This window comes from Astatotilapia calliptera, chromosome 6 (genome assembly GCF_964374335.1).
Source record: "Astatotilapia calliptera chromosome 6, fAstCal68.1, whole genome shotgun sequence".
NCBI classification, from domain to species: Eukaryota; Metazoa; Chordata; class Actinopteri; order Cichliformes; family Cichlidae; genus Astatotilapia; species Astatotilapia calliptera.
In genome coordinates this window covers 10,423,814-10,441,237 of record NC_137427.1, presented here as the reverse complement: position 1 = coordinate 10,441,237, position 17,424 = coordinate 10,423,814, and the positions used below count along the sequence as shown (strand labels likewise).

Here is a 17,424-nt window from a genome sequence, read left to right as displayed (position 1 = left end):
CTTTGTGTCTTTTTTCATTCTAGCTGAAGTAGGGGACAAATCGTTTCCTTTTCACCTACGAGTGTTTTGTAAGCCCAGAGTCGATCACGACCAATTGGCCAATCCACCACCTTTCATTGTTTATACCGTTACAAAAACAAACATCAAAACGAAAAATCACTATGGCCGATGGCCAGTCCAGCTCTGCTCTAGAAGGTTCTTTTTTAAATGCCCACAAAGAAGGTGGTACTGACTTTTCATTTCTTTCTTTCTTTATTCATTAATTTACCTCTGTCTCAAATGTTTTCAAATGTCTTGCTTGCGTCAAATTTAAAATGACCATATATTCTCCCCCCAAAAACCGATAACAGAATCAATAACATTTCCTACTCTCAGCGTTTCCTATGCTTTCTTTCTACTAATTGTAACCAAATGTAGGTTTTAAAGTGGCTGCATTCTGCTTTACCTTTTGCACAGCACCTCAACTTTTTTGAATGTAGGATTGATCGAAGCTGTGTTGCCAGTTGGGCAAGTGAAGAAGCAGTCGACTTTTTACTTTATCAGGAAAAACAAAAAGAGAATACCCATGAATCTTTTACCCAGGCCCTCTAACAAGGAGTAACCCTCATCAGAGAAAACTTACCAGAAATCTGAGGCCTGGTTACATGTGTTTATTTCAATCGATTATTTTGGCAACTTGAAAAAAACTATATATGCCATTTTCTAGCTGTTTTATTCAGTAACTTTCACTTTAAATGTTTACCCTTTTTTTTAAGTGGTAATCAGTCTAACATTGTATTCATTCAACTGAGAAGGAAAAGTAGGCTATTCGCCAGGTCACAGTGGCGGCTCGTGGAACTGCATGATATGGAAAAAGGGGGAGGGAGGAAGTTCTCCAAAACTTTTTTTCTCCTCAAAGGATTCTGGAAAAGCTCCGTTACATTTTCAGGGGAAGGGGATACGAGGAGAAGAAAAACAACGCTGGGAAAACAAAGACAGATAACGGTGTGAAAAAGTTAATGACTTCTTCTGTTTTTGTCTCCTTATATGAAAGCCGTGGAAAAAGGACGCGCGTGTTTTTGCTTTTGTTTCGAGCATTTTGTTCCTTCCCAGACTGTGAGGACTTACACCATCAGAGGCGATGAGATGTGAGTGAGCTATGCCTTGTGGAAATGGACAGACTTTATCCAAGCGAAAACATGGCGTCTGCCTCCCGAGGTTTAGTTTCTTTTCCAGTCTGCTTGTGGCGCTCTGCTGCTTGGAAGTATGGGGCTCCGCGGCGCAGGCGGACGGCGGCAAGAGTTGCAGTCCCTGTCCCGTTAACTGCAGCTGTCCACTTGGGCCCCAGCAGTCCTGCGTCGTCAACTGCTCCAGCATCGGGTTGGAAAGGGCCCCTGCGGCGGAAGAGATCCCGCTGGCCACCAATGTGTTGTAAGTAAAGAAACCAAAACAAGCTGCACAGGATATGAATGCACAGTGGAGAGTTTTTCACCCAGTTTGACCAAACTTATCACCCCGGAAAACAAGCGTAACACACGTAAAAGTTTAATTCATCTGGGGTTCTTGTCTATCAGCCCGCTTGTTACATCCCCATATGCGTGTACCCCATTATTCCTAACAGCTAATATGACGTGAGTTTTTGATTTATTGTTTATGCTGCTGTTCTGTGGTAATTAAAGGGGTCAAATGTTTAATCAATTAGATCAGCTGATTGGAAAATAGTCAGACTTAATCGTTGTGAATCAAACGAGCAAAAAAACTTTTAAAATGTGAGCGTTTGTGTCTCTTCTGCTTATTAAACTCAGTGGAAATGTGTCATTCCTTTGTTTTGGGCTGTTGGTGGAAAAAATCCTGTTAACTAACTACTTTTGGCTTTAAGTTTCTGTTGTTTGTTTGTTTTCCCCCTTGGTACGTCATGAAAATATTTATGGTATTAGCATTTAATTATCCAAGTAATCGATACAGTAATTAGCAGATTAAACATGAATAAATTGTGGCGTCCTGAACGAATAAGTGCGCTGACAGATGTGGAGATTTGATTAAGTTGGCTTTGATGGTCTTCAGGGTGCACCAGTGTAGTAAAAACACAAACAAAGCCAAAACTGATTGGAAAATAAATACTATGTGGAGGCAATCAGACAATAATGAGAATAATAATAATAATAATAATTAATACAATTTTTGTTTACTTTTTATGTCAAAAGAAGGACTGACTGCTGGTGACTGTGCGTGCGTGCTTTTGCGTGCGCGCATCTTCCCCCCCGTTTGTTGGTATTAATAAGTTGGTGACCAGAAACCAAAGGTGGAGCAGATCAGACTTGAGCCTCTGGTGTAGCTGCAGCAGAACATTCTGTTCTGTGCGATGGAAGCCATATGTTATTCATTATTTATTTTTACTGAAACTACCTTTCTTTACAGTATTTAACTTAAGACTTTACTATAAATACCAGGCACATAATCAGTGCACTCTGTGTTGGCCAGGTCTTGCTTTAGGACACAAAATGAGCGCTATAATTTTGTTTACACAGAGTTTTATAAGTAAATAAAACTCTGGAGGTACACTGGTTGTATTTGTTGTATAGAGGGCTTCTACTTTCAGTTGGATCCCCTATTATCACCTGACCTTTAGTGGTAATGTTTGCATAAAAGAAGAAAAGTGGCTTGTTTAGAGACAGATAAATTAGAGACAGACTCTGCTGCACTGTCTGTCTGTGATTTATCTGAATGTTAATGTCTCATGTTGGAATTTGTTGGAGTGTTAATTGCATCAAAGTAGATGAACCTCCTTAACCCTACTGTACCAGCGGAAGTCATACGTAAAGGCGGCTGGCTGTGAACTTAACTGTCCTTACTAATTTAGCTACTTGTGTCTGCCTATTGAGTAGGACACATGTGGTTGATAGCAAATATTTTACTCAAAGTTAAATCTGATTTCACAGAAGGCTGAGACATTCAGCTGGAGAACTTGGTAGTGTTCATTTAATAATGCTGCAGGCTGAACTTTAAAGAATAATAAAGGTCATTTACTTGCAGCGATTTCTGAATAATGGCCTTTGGTCTGTCTGAGGCAGAGAGATGACAGTTCAGGTCTGGATTGTTAGCTCTCTTAAAATCATCTTTGTCCTTTTAACATCTTTTAGTAGATGCAGAGAAGAGTCAGTAAGGCTACTGTGAATCTCTACAGCATGCAGAGCAGGTCTTACAGGTCTTTTTTTATATTAGAAATAGCTTTTCTATTTAAGAGACTATTACCAGACTTAAAAATGTAGCCTTGGAGCAAATAACCACCACAAAAATGAATAGGCAGTGAATGATTTGTCTGTCTTAAAGCGGTGTCAGGCTAGTTTATTGTCACTGTTGTATGTGAATTTGATACCTTGGAGGAGCCGACTACAGATTTGAGCTTGAATAGATGTGAACTCAGCGCTCACAGTAAATGACTGTCCTTTAGTCATCCACAAGGAGCGATGCTGTAAATGATTAGTAGATAACGGAGCAAGCGTGTTTTTATTTATTTTACTCTTTAGTAATATTGTCCTTAGTCCTCTTTGCATAACTGTGCATCCACTTTTCTATCGGTGCACATTTATTAGCATTATTTAGCTGTGGGAAAACTGGATAGGACCCAGTGTAATGCTGTAGTGTCTCACCATGAAATTTAATTTAACTGTGGCTGGCTTTAGAGAGCATTCACAACTTCTCTGCTTTGTGAGAGAGAGATGCAGGAAAAGTCTCTGTGATCAAGCTATAGGCGTAGGGATGCTACCCTGAACACATGCTGTAGGTCTAAATGGATTTTGTGCCTTTTCCCTGTTTAATTTCTACTTTTCTTTCAGTAAAAATACCACATTTCCATTTGAAGAAATTGCTAGGAAAGAGCTTTTTTTTGCCACCAATTCTTTTCTCCTTGCCTTCTCCAGTCCTTTCTAATGTGTCACATTACTGCAAAATAACTGAAGCAAAAATACGTCAGCCACACCGAGACTTTAATAAAACTCATTTCACATCCATTAAACACCAGCTCCTCTCCATTCTGTCTATGCCCCTATCTGGCCCCAAATCTAAATGTTCTAGACACACCCTTGGTGGGAAAAAAAAATCCAGTGGCTGTGAAATATTTTAACATACTGCAGAGTGCAGTTGGAGAAAAGCATTCCCGTTACACATCAGTCCATCTGCTCCAACCCACACACATAATAAAATCTCTTAACACTTCATACGGAGAGTTTTGCAGTTCTGGGACATACTTGTAAAATGAAACTAAGGGTTTTTTAAGTGCCGTTGTTTTGTTTGAATATTCTTGGGACGCACATCATCACATTGCTGTACGAGTCCCGGGACATAAGGCAGAGAAAGTGAACTGGAAATGTTTTCAGTACTGTAAGTTTTTGTGTGTGTGTTGTTTCTGTAAATAGCTTGATCAGGCAGTAATATAAACTTGCCTTTATTAAAAAACAAAAAAACAACACACGAGAAGACTAACGTTTGGCTCTTTTGACCATACACTGTGTGGGTATGCAATACTTTTTGACATCGTTAGGTCGTACTTGCACTCCAGTAAGCACAAAATACTTTCCGTTAACTTTTATTGCAGCTGAAACTGAAAAGCAATGCTGTGCACTGATGTTTGTAGCTATAGCTGTAGGCTCCACGCACTGGCATTGTCATTGAAGAACGGTACCACAGCGCACCAAACAAAGAACGTAGTTATTATTCGGGCCATGTAACATGTAAAGTAGCTCTTCAGTTCTTCAGCATCGTTACAGACTGTGTTTTAGGCAGTAGCATAGTTTGTTTGAAATTTAAACACACTTGTGGTCATGCATACCTTCTCCTATCTATTCTGCCAAGGAGGATTTTGTGGTGTTGCCATGACAGCAAGATGCACATACACATACAGCCCCACTGTAGGCAGGCCGATATGTTTTTAAACTACTTTATTTTCTGGTTGTGTTGGCTGTGTATGGGTCTTGGGGCTTCGAGACAGCTTTCGAACAGGTGAGACTATAAAATCAAAAATTCTCTCACTGTCTCCTGCATTGCCTTTCCGCCCTCATCTCCAGATCCAAAGGTGGTTATCGGTCTTACAACCACCTGCATGCGCGCGCGTGCACACACACACACACACACACACACACACACACACACACACACACACACACACACACACACACACACACACACACACACACACACTGAGTGACTTTAATAAAGTGGGAAAGATTGAATGTACTGACCATATGCAGGGGAGATTTTGTTGTGTTACCATGGCAAAAGTAACTGATGACATCACTAACAGAAGTGCAGACATTCCAGGCAGTTATAAATAAGAGAATGAGGAAAGAACCAGGGAGAGAAGAAGAGCCAGCTCCCATCCTTCCTTTCACTGTGTATGCCTGCCCATGCCTTTAGCTAAAAAAAAAATCCTCAGAATAAAGGTTGCTTAACTCAAAGCAATGTATGATGGGTGCCAAATCCTTAACGGTTCTTAAATTGGCGAATGAAATGATCAGCGCTCGTAATTAACGATACCTTGCTTTTAATGTTTCATAGCAGCAGAAAGAAAGAAGTGTGTAGCTTGTCTCAGCCTTCATGCACTCAGTACTTTTCTACCAGGGGTGCCAGAAATGTCTTGGTTTATCATTAACTTAGTGGAGTGGCGGCAGGCTGGAGAAGAAAGTCATGCATCTGAATGTTGATGTTTTAGCAGTGAAGATTGCTTAGGGTGTTTTCTCAATTGTAAGTTTGCAATGTGCTCAGGTATGTTATATCGCTATGCACAGATTTATTTTATAACATGGTAATCTAACCCTAGGTCTGTTTGGAAGAGGTGGACTTATACTCCCCATCAGAAATGAAAGCTTGTTGTGAACAAAACATAATTTAACATAGATGGTAGCAAGAAGCCTTTTTTGACTCCTCAAAAATATCCTTGTCGATCTTTTATCTCACATCTGAATAACATGAGTTTTGCAAATGGAAAAGATTGTGTGGAGAGTCATATGTGCACACAAAACAAAACAGCATTAGGAAAGTCTGCATAGTAAAAGTAGCTGTAAAAACTGTATCAACATTGTGAATAGGCTAGCATTTTTATGTACCTTTTCTAGACTTATTGACCTCTCAAAGTGCTTTTACAGTACATACTTACCCACCCACACACATGCACACTGTATTGCATCAGGGACAATTGAAGTTCCTTTTACTCCAAGGACACTTTGACATGCAGGATTGAAGAGCTCAAGATCAAACCACTAAACTTTTGATTATTAAACGACCCGCTCTTCTCCTAAGGCGACATTTTACTCCATACGACTTCAGTTCAAGTCACCTCAATTGATGATCAATGAAGCACCAATTCCCAGGAGCAGTCACCTCAAGGCGCTTTATATCGCAAAGTAAATACAATAATACAAATGTCCTGTGGATGATAATGAAAGTGTACTTGAGGAGGGAATGTTACTGCACGGACTGATTGCAACTAATCAAGAAGCACCTTAAAATGTTAGTTTGTAGTACTGCAGGCCTTTTTTCTCTCACAAGTTCCCACCAAAATACACTGCTCTGTCATACTCAAAGGCTTATTTATACACATGTGGGCATCGTTCACATAGTTGACTGCAATTTATCCAGCAAAACGTCGGCCAGATGTGTTGTGTTCACAGAGGAAAAAAAGCCTGAAAAAGAATGCACACATGCAGACTAGGAAGTAACAGCGTAACACAAAGAACACAATACAGTTTTTACTTAATAGTCACAATTTTCTTCTTTTGAGAAGACATAAGTTCTTAATTTTTAAATACTTTTCGGTTATAAATAAATTCTATATTCCAATACACTACTCATAAATCAAGTTAATTGAGATAACTATTTTAACAGCAGTCTCACACCACAAACTGTTTCCTGAAAGAGTTCATTTTAATCTTCAAAATCCCTCTAAACAAGTAAATGAGATGTTCCGTCACATCAGTCACACCGATCATGGTTGTTAATATGCAGAGAGGGGTTGATAGAAATAACTATGCTTAAAAAAAAGGAAAAAAAATGGCACTAGTGTTCTTTAAAGTTATACTGCACTCAGGATTTACAGTGTTCCCAAGAAATATTTAAATACTAAAAAGCATTAAAGATGGTGGTGTTTATCGTAAAGAAACAATAGCAATAAGATTCTAGAAAAATACATTTGTTGGTCCTTAATTAGTAAAAAATAGAACAGATGTACAGTTAAAAATGGGCAAGAGAGAAAGTTCTTGTAAACACACTTGTGGCTTAATATGTAGTTTGTTATTAAATTGGACATCATCTGGGCATGGAATAATTTCTGCAATAGCTGTGGTAAAGCTTTCCTTTTCCCAAGCCTTCAGTGTATTCATGTAACCGTATCTGTGATCCTTCACAAGGATCAAAATGATTATTTCATTATCTTCTTAAGAGAATATTGTTTCAGTAGGTTGCTGGCATGCTTGGATCTTTATCCATTACACTTTATCCTTCTGTTAAAATTTTTTGGGGTGATTTCTTTAAGTTGCATCCAGAATTGTGATTGCATCAGTGCATCCTTGCTCACCTATAAATTAAGAAAAGAAAAAATAGCCAGAGTTTGATGTTCATACCTCTAGTCTTCCTGGAGTTCTCACACTTGCATTCTTCACACAAACTTCTATCACACTTATCTAGACTTGAATGCACTCGGGTCATAATGACTCACTCTGAAGCTGCTTTTTTTCCTTGCTACCAATTTTTCATCTTATTCATCGTTTCTGTCACATTACTCCCTCTCTACACGTACAGCACACTCAGTGATTCTGTTTTGAATGGTAACTTAGTTGAATCTGGTAATTCCTATTTCCCAGAGTGATACGTGCTGCTGTGTCTCAAATCCAGTCTGTCTGGGTCTTCTTCTGCACCTTATTTTCACAGCCCTCCTGTTTTTGTTGTTGTTTTTTTTTAAAGTGCCGCACTTATTATTATTATTATTATTTTTTTTTTGCCAATCTAACAAATAGTGCAGAGAAAAAGCTGTATGTGTGACCTTTTCTCTAAGGTCCTTTCATTTGGTTTTGCACTTTTGCAGTTGCTTCTAAATAGTGGAGTGGTGTTAGTAAATTACCTTCAATCTCACACTGGTGCCCTTAGCAGAGTGAGCACAGGTATAATTTGTACAGTTGTCTTATTTGGTTTGACTAGTTTATCAGAACTTGTCAAAGTATGCTTTTTGTAACCATTTAGGAGCATCCATAGTTTCTCAGACCTCAGTCACACAGGAGGAGGAGGAAAACGGTTTCTCCCCAATTGGTTGATGAGTAGTTATGAAGGTTGCTGCCTGTTGCTTGGTGACAAAAGTTGCAAAGTGGGTGCTGTACCAGAAATCTTTGTTATTGCTTTGGTCACTAGCAGATTGCTGCAGTTGCCCTTAGGCTGACATGCTCCCTGTAAACTATCTGCAAAAACTCCTAAATAGTAAAACTTAAAGCTGAAAACAGTAAAATTTGTGCCTTTTGAAAAACTATAATTCAAAAGGCACAGCTTTTATTTTGAAGGCAAACATTTTGTGTTTATGGTTTGCATAGTAAACATTTAAAAACCTAAACAAATAGAGTCCGTCATATAAGCGTAGTTTGCATCTTCTGTGCATGACCATGGGAATCTGTTAGTGACCAGAGCAATTGTAAGGAGGTTTGTGCTTTCGGTTCAGTAAGCATATGTATCGAACAATACAAATTTTTTTATTTATTTTATCAACTTTTCTTCTGACGATGCTGTCTGTGTTGGGAGCTCAGTGGATCTGTGTTCGACTACTCCGCCTAGGCTACACTGTCCAGCGCAGATCCACTGAGCGCAGCGCAAGCTAGCAAGACAGAAGCTAAGCTCGTTGCAACATGGCAAATTGAACCTCCCCCACCCTCATTCAGATCTGGCCTTTGGAACTATTTTGGTCTTCATGTGAAGTATGACCATGAAGGTAAGCGCGTCATGGACTAAAGTAAAACAATATGTCGGATGTGCCACGCAATGCTCAATTACATGGGTGGGAACTACTGCGTTAGCGCAGTTTGCTCGTTAACGTGTTGACGCTGTCCAGCCCCATGCACGGGGCGATCCGCGGTAGCTCGTTAACGGAGATTTGCCGTGTTGTGGCGTTAACGTCATTTCAGATTAACGCTGACAGCACTAGTGAGAACACAATGAATATGACTGCACATTTACTCCGACATCATCCTAGTGCAAAGACAAGTGAAAGCAGACAAAAACAACAAGCATGCATGCTACAAACTTTACCCGAGTCATTTAGACAGCTGTTAGCAAATGATTCTCCTTATGGGGACCTGATATGTTTAATATGCTGCTGAGAGTATACCCCAGAAGAAGCGTATAGTATAGCTTTTATTTTGGAAAGAGCCATTTCTCTGTAATAAACTCTCTTTTCCAAAGATGAGTGATTTCTCAATCAGATTTATTTTTTTATTACTTTGTTTTTTCAGCAACATTAAATTTAAAAACTGTACTTTTGAGTTAAAATATATATTTATAATTTTAATAAATGACAAATTAAAAAAGCATGAACATTTTTTTTGTATCGAAAAAATATCAAACCGTGACACCAAAGTATTGAACCGAACCGTGAATTTTGTGTATCGTTGCACCCCTAGCACACACACACACACACACACACATGGGGCCATCTTCCCAATGTAGTAAACATCTTCCCTATATATATATATATAGGGTGAAGGTAACGGTCCTAACTTATATATATATAAGTTAAGACTTGTGTAGCTTTGACTGTCTCAGGAAATGCAGAAATAAATGCACTTTTGATTTGTACAGATGGACAGAGGACAGTGTTCATGTAGAACAAGTGTTATTTATTTTTGATTTGCAGCATAATTAATACCAATCAATTAATACTTATCACATCAGCAGGGGCATTCAAGATGTGTAAAATGCAGAAAAATGAAAATGTCTTGCTGCACAAAAGACACACACCTAGCTACTCTCAGCAACAATTGCACACAGAACAGAGACTGCATGTTAGAGATTACTGGGGGAAAGGGCAAAAAATGCATTAAGTGTTCAAATTCACTAGAATACCCTTGATAATCAAAGCATGACTTCTTAATTAAAGTAATTTATCATAACATGCTGTATGCTCATGGTATGGCTAATGCATAATGTCATAATGTCTTATGAAGTCATGCTTCATTTTTTTTTTTTTTTTTTTTTTTTTACATTAGGGATTCATTCACTATTTTTCCTATCAGAGGAGATGGATGGATTCACTTTGGCACAACCTTTCACTTACAAAGACTGACTCATGTATTCTTTAAGAGAAGCACACTCTACCTCAGCAATATAGTAACATCTGCATTGAATTTTAATGTGAAAATTGAAGGATGGAAAATGAATATAAAATGACTAAAGGGGTACGTGTATAGATTATATCTTTAATTTATAAACTAGGTGCTTTTTTGAGTTACATTTCTAGAGTGAAAAAAGCAGGTGTTGATCACATAGGAAACATTTATCTTTTACCCCAGTTAAAAAGCAGACTTTTCTCCCTCCTGTTACCCCATTAAAAAAAAGACTGCAATAATTGGATTTTGTTCCCCGCTTTTAGATATAAACAGCCAAAACGCGAGTGTTTACGTGTGTAGCTCGTGCATAATGATCGCTGCTTGTGCATGTCTTTGTGTGTTTATGAGAGAATTGCAGAAACACATCCTGTTTGTGTAGCCTATGCTGCAGAGAGTCAAAGACTTCAAGACATCCCAGAATAACACGCTGCAATCCATGGGCTAAATGTTAATAAGGGCCTATGAGGCTGAAAATTGAAAAATGAATTGTTGGCCTCTAAACTTGGGATTACAAACCTGCCAGAACTGTAATGAAATGCTAATCAGCACAGTGGTTCATTTACATTCAATCCAAGGACATGATTAAAATTCATAACAAGCCAATTTGCATTTTTTAGTTAAGAAATATGAGTTGTCCTTTGAGTTGTTTTTTTTATTTTTCAATGCAACCTCATCAAAATTACTGAAGGAAAATGAAACTAAAACAGAGACATAAGAAAAAGAAAATAAACCAAAAGCATTGTGTCATTTGTGAGCACAGTGTTGAGCACTCTGTTGATTTCATGCCAATGAACCTGAAACTGATTCAACAAGCAGAGAGCACAGTAACAGAGACCAATCAGAAGATAAAAGATGAAGGGCTGCCAGATGATGGTGTGGAGGACTCAGCTGAAGTAGTCATCATCTTCACCACAGATTGTGCTGGCAGCCAGCCTCTGTTGTCAGGGCTGCTGAAGCTCTGCTTGTCTCTATGGTTTTGGAGGTGACAGACTTCATTTTTTGTGTTCTCTTTTGTTCCTACCATTCCCTTTTCACTTGTTGCATCAGTTTATGTGGTGCTTCCAGATTTTACAAACAAGATAAATTAAACAAAAATGCTGGTCTCTACAACTCCATGTACACTCCCATGTGTTTCTTATGAAATCCATGAAGTGCTACAGAGAAAATCACATTTTATTTATGTAATTAACACATTTTGAACTCTTAAAGAAATATAACAAAAGGAAAGACACCCAGCTGAACTAAAATGATCCAGCAAACAAAAACTGTTGTGAGCCGCCACCCTTATATCGCCTTTGGGCTTTTGGAGCTTTTAAAAAATAATTGGGGAAAAAAAGCACTATGCTGCTAAAAAAAAGAGCCTTATACCACGTGATACAGGAGCTGTGCCGTGTGATGCTAAAATTAGCAGGGAAAAAACAACGGAGAGCACGTCAGGGATGACGAGAAAGTGACAGGAGAAAATCCGTCCCGGTCAACCACCCAAACATCAACAACGGGAACCTTATACAGCGCTTCCCTATACACGTCGAACTCCCGCAGGCACAAAGAAATTACGGAGGCTATCACTTATCACCTGACCAATGATATGGCTCCCATCAACACTGTGCAAAACGAGGGATTTAGGAAAATGATCAACACCCTAGACAAACGCTACACATTGCCGTCCCGCAACTATTTTTCTATTGTTGCACTACCTGCTCTATACACGCAGTGTCGTGCAACGGTGGAGACGGAATTTCAAGCAGTACAACATTTTGCGGCAACGACAAAACGTGAGACATTTGTTGTTTTTATGTTTATTTATTGTTTTTATGTTCAGTCTCAACTGTTACGAAGTTGATGTGCAGTTAATAAGTGCAATAAATATTTATACTGGAAAAGAAAATCGTGAGAGAATCGTGATCTCAATTCTAAGCCAAAAAAATCGTGATTCTCATTTTATGCAAAATCGTGCAGCCCTACTGAAAAGTATGTTCACGGAAACATCGTCGGGTCTGCCGTGATATGTTTACAATGGGGCTGTACTTTCATCTTTATGCAGGACTGTAAGCTGCCATCTGTGAGGTGTGAGCGGTGTTTGTTTTTAACATAGTTCACGGTGGAGCTGCTGACAGTGTGGATCCAAAGATCCATAATTGGCCTACCTGGGGTTGAAAATCTCGATAAATGCACGGCGTTTCGGCAGGTACAGCGGCTTCCGCGAGTGTGACGCTTATTTTGAGCGATGAAAAAAATAATAAAATATAATTTTATTTTTATATTACAATGTCACAACAATCTTCCAATTTAGAACTACAAGTTAAAAAAAATAACTAACATAAATAAAATACACTTAAGCTAAATACTTCTAATTTATTTTCCCAAACCACGCGGAGCCGCACTATAAGGACTAAAGAGCCGCAGGTTACCGACCCCAGCCTTAGGCTATCAATACATGAGAACTAAGCCCAGTGCTTGAAATATGTACACTCAGACATATGACCAAAATCTAAATGCAACCTGCATGATGCCTTAAAACTGCAACTAGGTAGGGAAAGTTTTATTATGGAACAAGAAAAATCTGATTCCCCTGTTTTAGATTAATTAGAGATTGTATATAAGACATGAATTTAGCTTCCGGGTCTGAAAAATGAAACCATTATGGAAGTGCCTAAATGTTTTGTAATAGCCAGAAGTAGGTGACTACTCTGATCACAATAAGAAGTCTGATTTCCTCTACTCTGTGACCTCACTTAACACTTTTCTGATGAGTATGCGTGGTTTTAGTATTCTCATGTCTCATTAAATACAGTAGGATGTTTAATTTATGAATTATGGTCCCTATTAGAGTCAAGAGGAATGATAAAGCAGGGTCAATATACCTTGTGATTGGCAAGTTGTGGGCTGATGTCAGCATACAGTGTTCCTTTTTAGTCACGTTCAGCTCGTGTCTTAAAAATGCAAATTCATTAACCAGTCTGTGACATGATAGCGGCTGCATCCATCTTTTATATACAGTCTGTGGGTTACCTTTACTTGGCACAGTTACAACAAACCAGCACATGTGTTTGTTTCATTTGCAGACAAGAATATAACTGAAAACACGTAGATTGTGGTCAAGTAAATGCTCTGCTTAGGTACATATAACACTAAAGATTGAGATTTGTCACCTCCAGTGTGCACTGGCGCAGTTTGTGAATCGTTTTGGAGGTTTCATGGATTTGTTTATGAGTCACACATCTTCTTCACTTTAATGCTACAAATTCAACTTTAGTAGAATTGTATAAAAAAATCCACCATCTGAAAATATGCATGGAAAAATGCCTTATAGGTCAGCATCAAAACATTTTCAGCATCGCAGCTTATATAACAGACACCACACGTTTCTTAGAGTAAAGGACAAGCAGAAGTTCGTATGCTTTTATGTCTAATTGTTGGGACCAGTTATTAGAAATGATGAATTGATGTTGCGTGGTGCTGCATTTGAAAAACTATTTCACTGCATCACTAAATATGGATAAATATGAGATTAATATCTTAATATGATCGAGGCTGACGTTGATGATGGAGAAATAATTGCTCATGATTACTCGATTAATCACACTTGTCACACATCTTTATTTGGCAGAAGCATTTGTTCAAAATGACAGTGTTGTGTGGCTGGTTTATGGAAATATAACAGGATGAGAAGTAGTAGAAGAAGTATTTGTTTGCATTTGTTGCAAAGTTTTCCGAGATCTTTACCGACTGTGTTTCAAAGCACAATCATCTCCAAATATCTTGTAAGATTTTGTATTTAAAAATCAACTGATGCAGAGGCCTGTTTTGGATTGTAACTCGGTATTCTTTGTTAGTAACAATTCAAAGATGTCCCCCCCCAAACACATGACATTAAGGCAGCTGTAAAAGTTACCGTTTTGAAGAGGACCGCTCTAAGGATACACTTGATAAATATATGTTTGATTGTGCCTACAACATGCAGAAGATGGAAATTTTGGTTGTTACTGGAAATCTAAGAAAAAAATGTACTATAACACGCAAAATCTCTGTCTGTGCTTTGTTTGTTTCTTTGTCCAGGAACTCATCTCAGACCATCAGAAGTTCACTTTACTGAGTGAATTGGTTAAATGCAGAGAAGAATTTCCCCACGGGGATCAATAAGCTATACATTATCATTATTATTATTATTATTATTAAGTTGAGCAACCAAGCTTGGTACACCGGTAGATCTTATGTCCCTGAAGGTTCTTATCTATATCAGATCATACAATGTACTCTGTTGCGTAGCAACCACCTGTGGTTACCTAGAATTTTTTGCACCTATAACACCATTTAAAAACAGTGTATCATTTTTGAGTTACTACAATAACCCCTAATATCATGCATAATTCAATTTCAAAAAATTGAATTATGCATGATATGTTATGATGCCGTCACTTTTTGTCAGGCAAACCTTGTAAGACCCTAAAATTACCTGTTTAGCACCCACTCCTTATAAAAGGATTCTTTCATTTATGTGTATTGATTTATATCCACAAAAGTTAAAATGTGGTTGCCTAGCAACCACCTTGTAACGTGCTAAAAGTCAATATTTAGCTCATAAATAACATCAACCACCACAATTTCTTAGCTTTTCTCAGTGAGAATAAGTATACCAACTGGACCGACATGGCACACAATGCAGTAATAAATATGAGATGTCCAGCTAACTCAGATGATGTTTAGAATCATCTGAGTTTTAACCATCAGGTTAATGAAATGTTGCAATTATGTTTTCAAGGAACAGTTTGAGAGTTACGGGTTAGTTAGGTTTATGTCTAAAGTTAGGATTAAGCTAGGGTATTTCTCACAGATGTTAAAAAAATTAGTATACAAAGACAGCTAAACAAACAACAAACAGCCAACACACAGAGTGGAGCAGTCAGTAGTGGTAGAGAGCAACTTTTAGCCACAGTAAGAGAACAGCTCATCAAATTGAGTACTGCACTTGCACACAGCAGTACACCTGCCAAACTTGAAGTGGACCGGATGAATGGTTGTAGAGACAGACAAAGAACAGTCAGACTCACAGACAGAGGTTTTTCAGCTTTTTGCAAGATGATGCATAATTTTCAGTGGTTCACTGGAAGCATTGATTGTTTTGTTTTTTTCCCTTTTTATTGTCTCACCACAGTTGTATTAGATGCTTGAGAGACCCATTTTTGTTTTAAACCCATATTTAATGACTTGTAATATGTGGCACTGACTCACTTTCATTTACCAGGAAAAGAACAATTAGTTTTGTTTTTCCTGCATGGATTGGTAGTATGTCAAAGAGTTTGTTTGTATGTCAGTGTATCATTCTTTCAATAAGAGTGTTAAACTGCTGCACACAGCTGCCCTTAACTTGCCAGCTGGACACCAGACAACCCAGGCAGCAGCAGCTGGAAAAATGGACAGAATGTTCTAAAGAGGAAAGGCGAGCCAGTCTGTGAAGTAGAAAGTCAGGCTTTTTAGACCAAACGTCTTCAGCCCCATTTTCCTGTTAATTTCGTGCTCCCTTTTTTCTTGCAGTAGGGAAAGTACCCGACTACTCCGATCTCCCCCACCTCCTCACCCCTTGTCGCAGGCATGAGGTTCTGGCTGGCAACTCTCAAACGAAGCAGCCCACAGTGGGGTGATTGTTCTCCACACCTGGCCCGTGTCACTCACTGCTACTACCTCCAACTTCCCCTTGGCTTCCACTTCACACCTGTCCTTTTCTCCAGCTCCATCGTTTTTTACTGCTTTCTCAGCTTTTGTCCTGCTCCCCTTCTCATCTGACTCGTGCAGACTTCAGGAATAAACAAAGAAGCAGAACCAAAAAGGGGGGAGAAATCGGGGGGGGGGGCAGCAGAGGAAAGGGAGGCTGAGGTGAGATGAAAGCAACCACAGAGGAGTCTGTGTTTAGTGGGTTAGTGGAGCGTTGGCCTTCAATCATAGTGACTTGGACCACATTACCACCACAAGCCTGCAGAAACCAGTTTGTCTATGATCTGACTTAAACCCAGTTTTTATCACTATGCTTTAAAGACTTTTTTTTTTTTTTGTTCTCAATTCTCCACAGATGGAACAAAGACAGATTCAAACAGATTTCAGTTTTCTTTAGTAGAAAAAGAAAACCATCCCTTTCTGTTTCACTTCAGATCTTTCCTTTCTTGTATTCATATTGTCTGCAGAGCACATGCCCACTCCTCATGTGTCATTCCCTCTGCCCAAGCACAGTGTAGTCAATGAGGGCTGTGTGTGTGTGTGTGTGTGTTTTTGTGTGCGCTCTCATCCTCCAACTCAGAATAAGTGGCACCAGACAGGCCTTATAAGGAGTTGTTAGATCACTGGCCACACCGTCAGTAAAACAGAACCATATGTGTGCTGTGTGTGTGTGTGTGTGTGCACTTGTGCACAGGCCTATACCTAAAGTGTATGTGTGTGTTTGCGTATGTGTAAGTAAAACCATGTGTGTCCAGAGGTAGCTGAGAACGGGAGTCTGTTGCTAATAGACATGCTGAAGGTCACATTATATGGTCATGTTAAGCACACATACAGACGGTCTCTATTTAACCTGCTCTTGTCTGTGCGGTCTTACCCGTAAGGTGTGAAAGACAGTTTTCAGATGTCGTACACGCAAATTTTTACACACACATTCCTGCTGTGGCATGGATGTCGACCACGTTACATAAGGTGAAGCGTCCGTCTAATGTGTGAATGATCAGCTAGTGGGCGGAGCTTATTTCTGCTGTCCTGTTCATCCTCTGATGGGTTTAGCAGAGGAGAGTGCTCTCTCTCTCTCTCTCTCTCTCTGTCTCCATCTTTCTTACACAGCTTGTCTGGAATGTACAGATGTTTCCTTTTGGGAACGGCGTCCTGGTCTGTTCACACACACACACACACACACACACACACACACGCAGAAAAGAGTGTGAGAGAGTGGAGCGCAGTCCCGCACATATCAATTCAGATTTCCCTTGCGGAAGATCGTCTTGTTTTTTATTTGTATTTGCTGAATTCGTAGCAGCTGGGAATAGAAATATCGATCAGCACCCTGATTGAACCTCATGAGTTTTAATTTACAGCTTTCCTGCAGTCCAGC

The 17,424-nt window shown here is 39.1% G+C and overlaps 1 protein-coding gene across 1 annotated transcript in view; it reads left to right on the top strand.

Annotated features, from left to right (window-relative positions):
* The first annotated feature begins 511 nt into the window (after positions 1-511).
* pkd1a (polycystic kidney disease 1a) overlaps positions 512-17,424 on the top strand; it is an 87,889-nt gene continuing 70,976 nt past the window's right edge. The window contains exon 1 of the mRNA XM_026170194.2: positions 512-1,410. Coding sequence (XP_026025979.2) covers positions 1,139-1,410 — 272 coding nt within the window. The 5' untranslated portion in view covers positions 512-1,138. The remainder of the gene's footprint in view (positions 1,411-17,424) is intronic.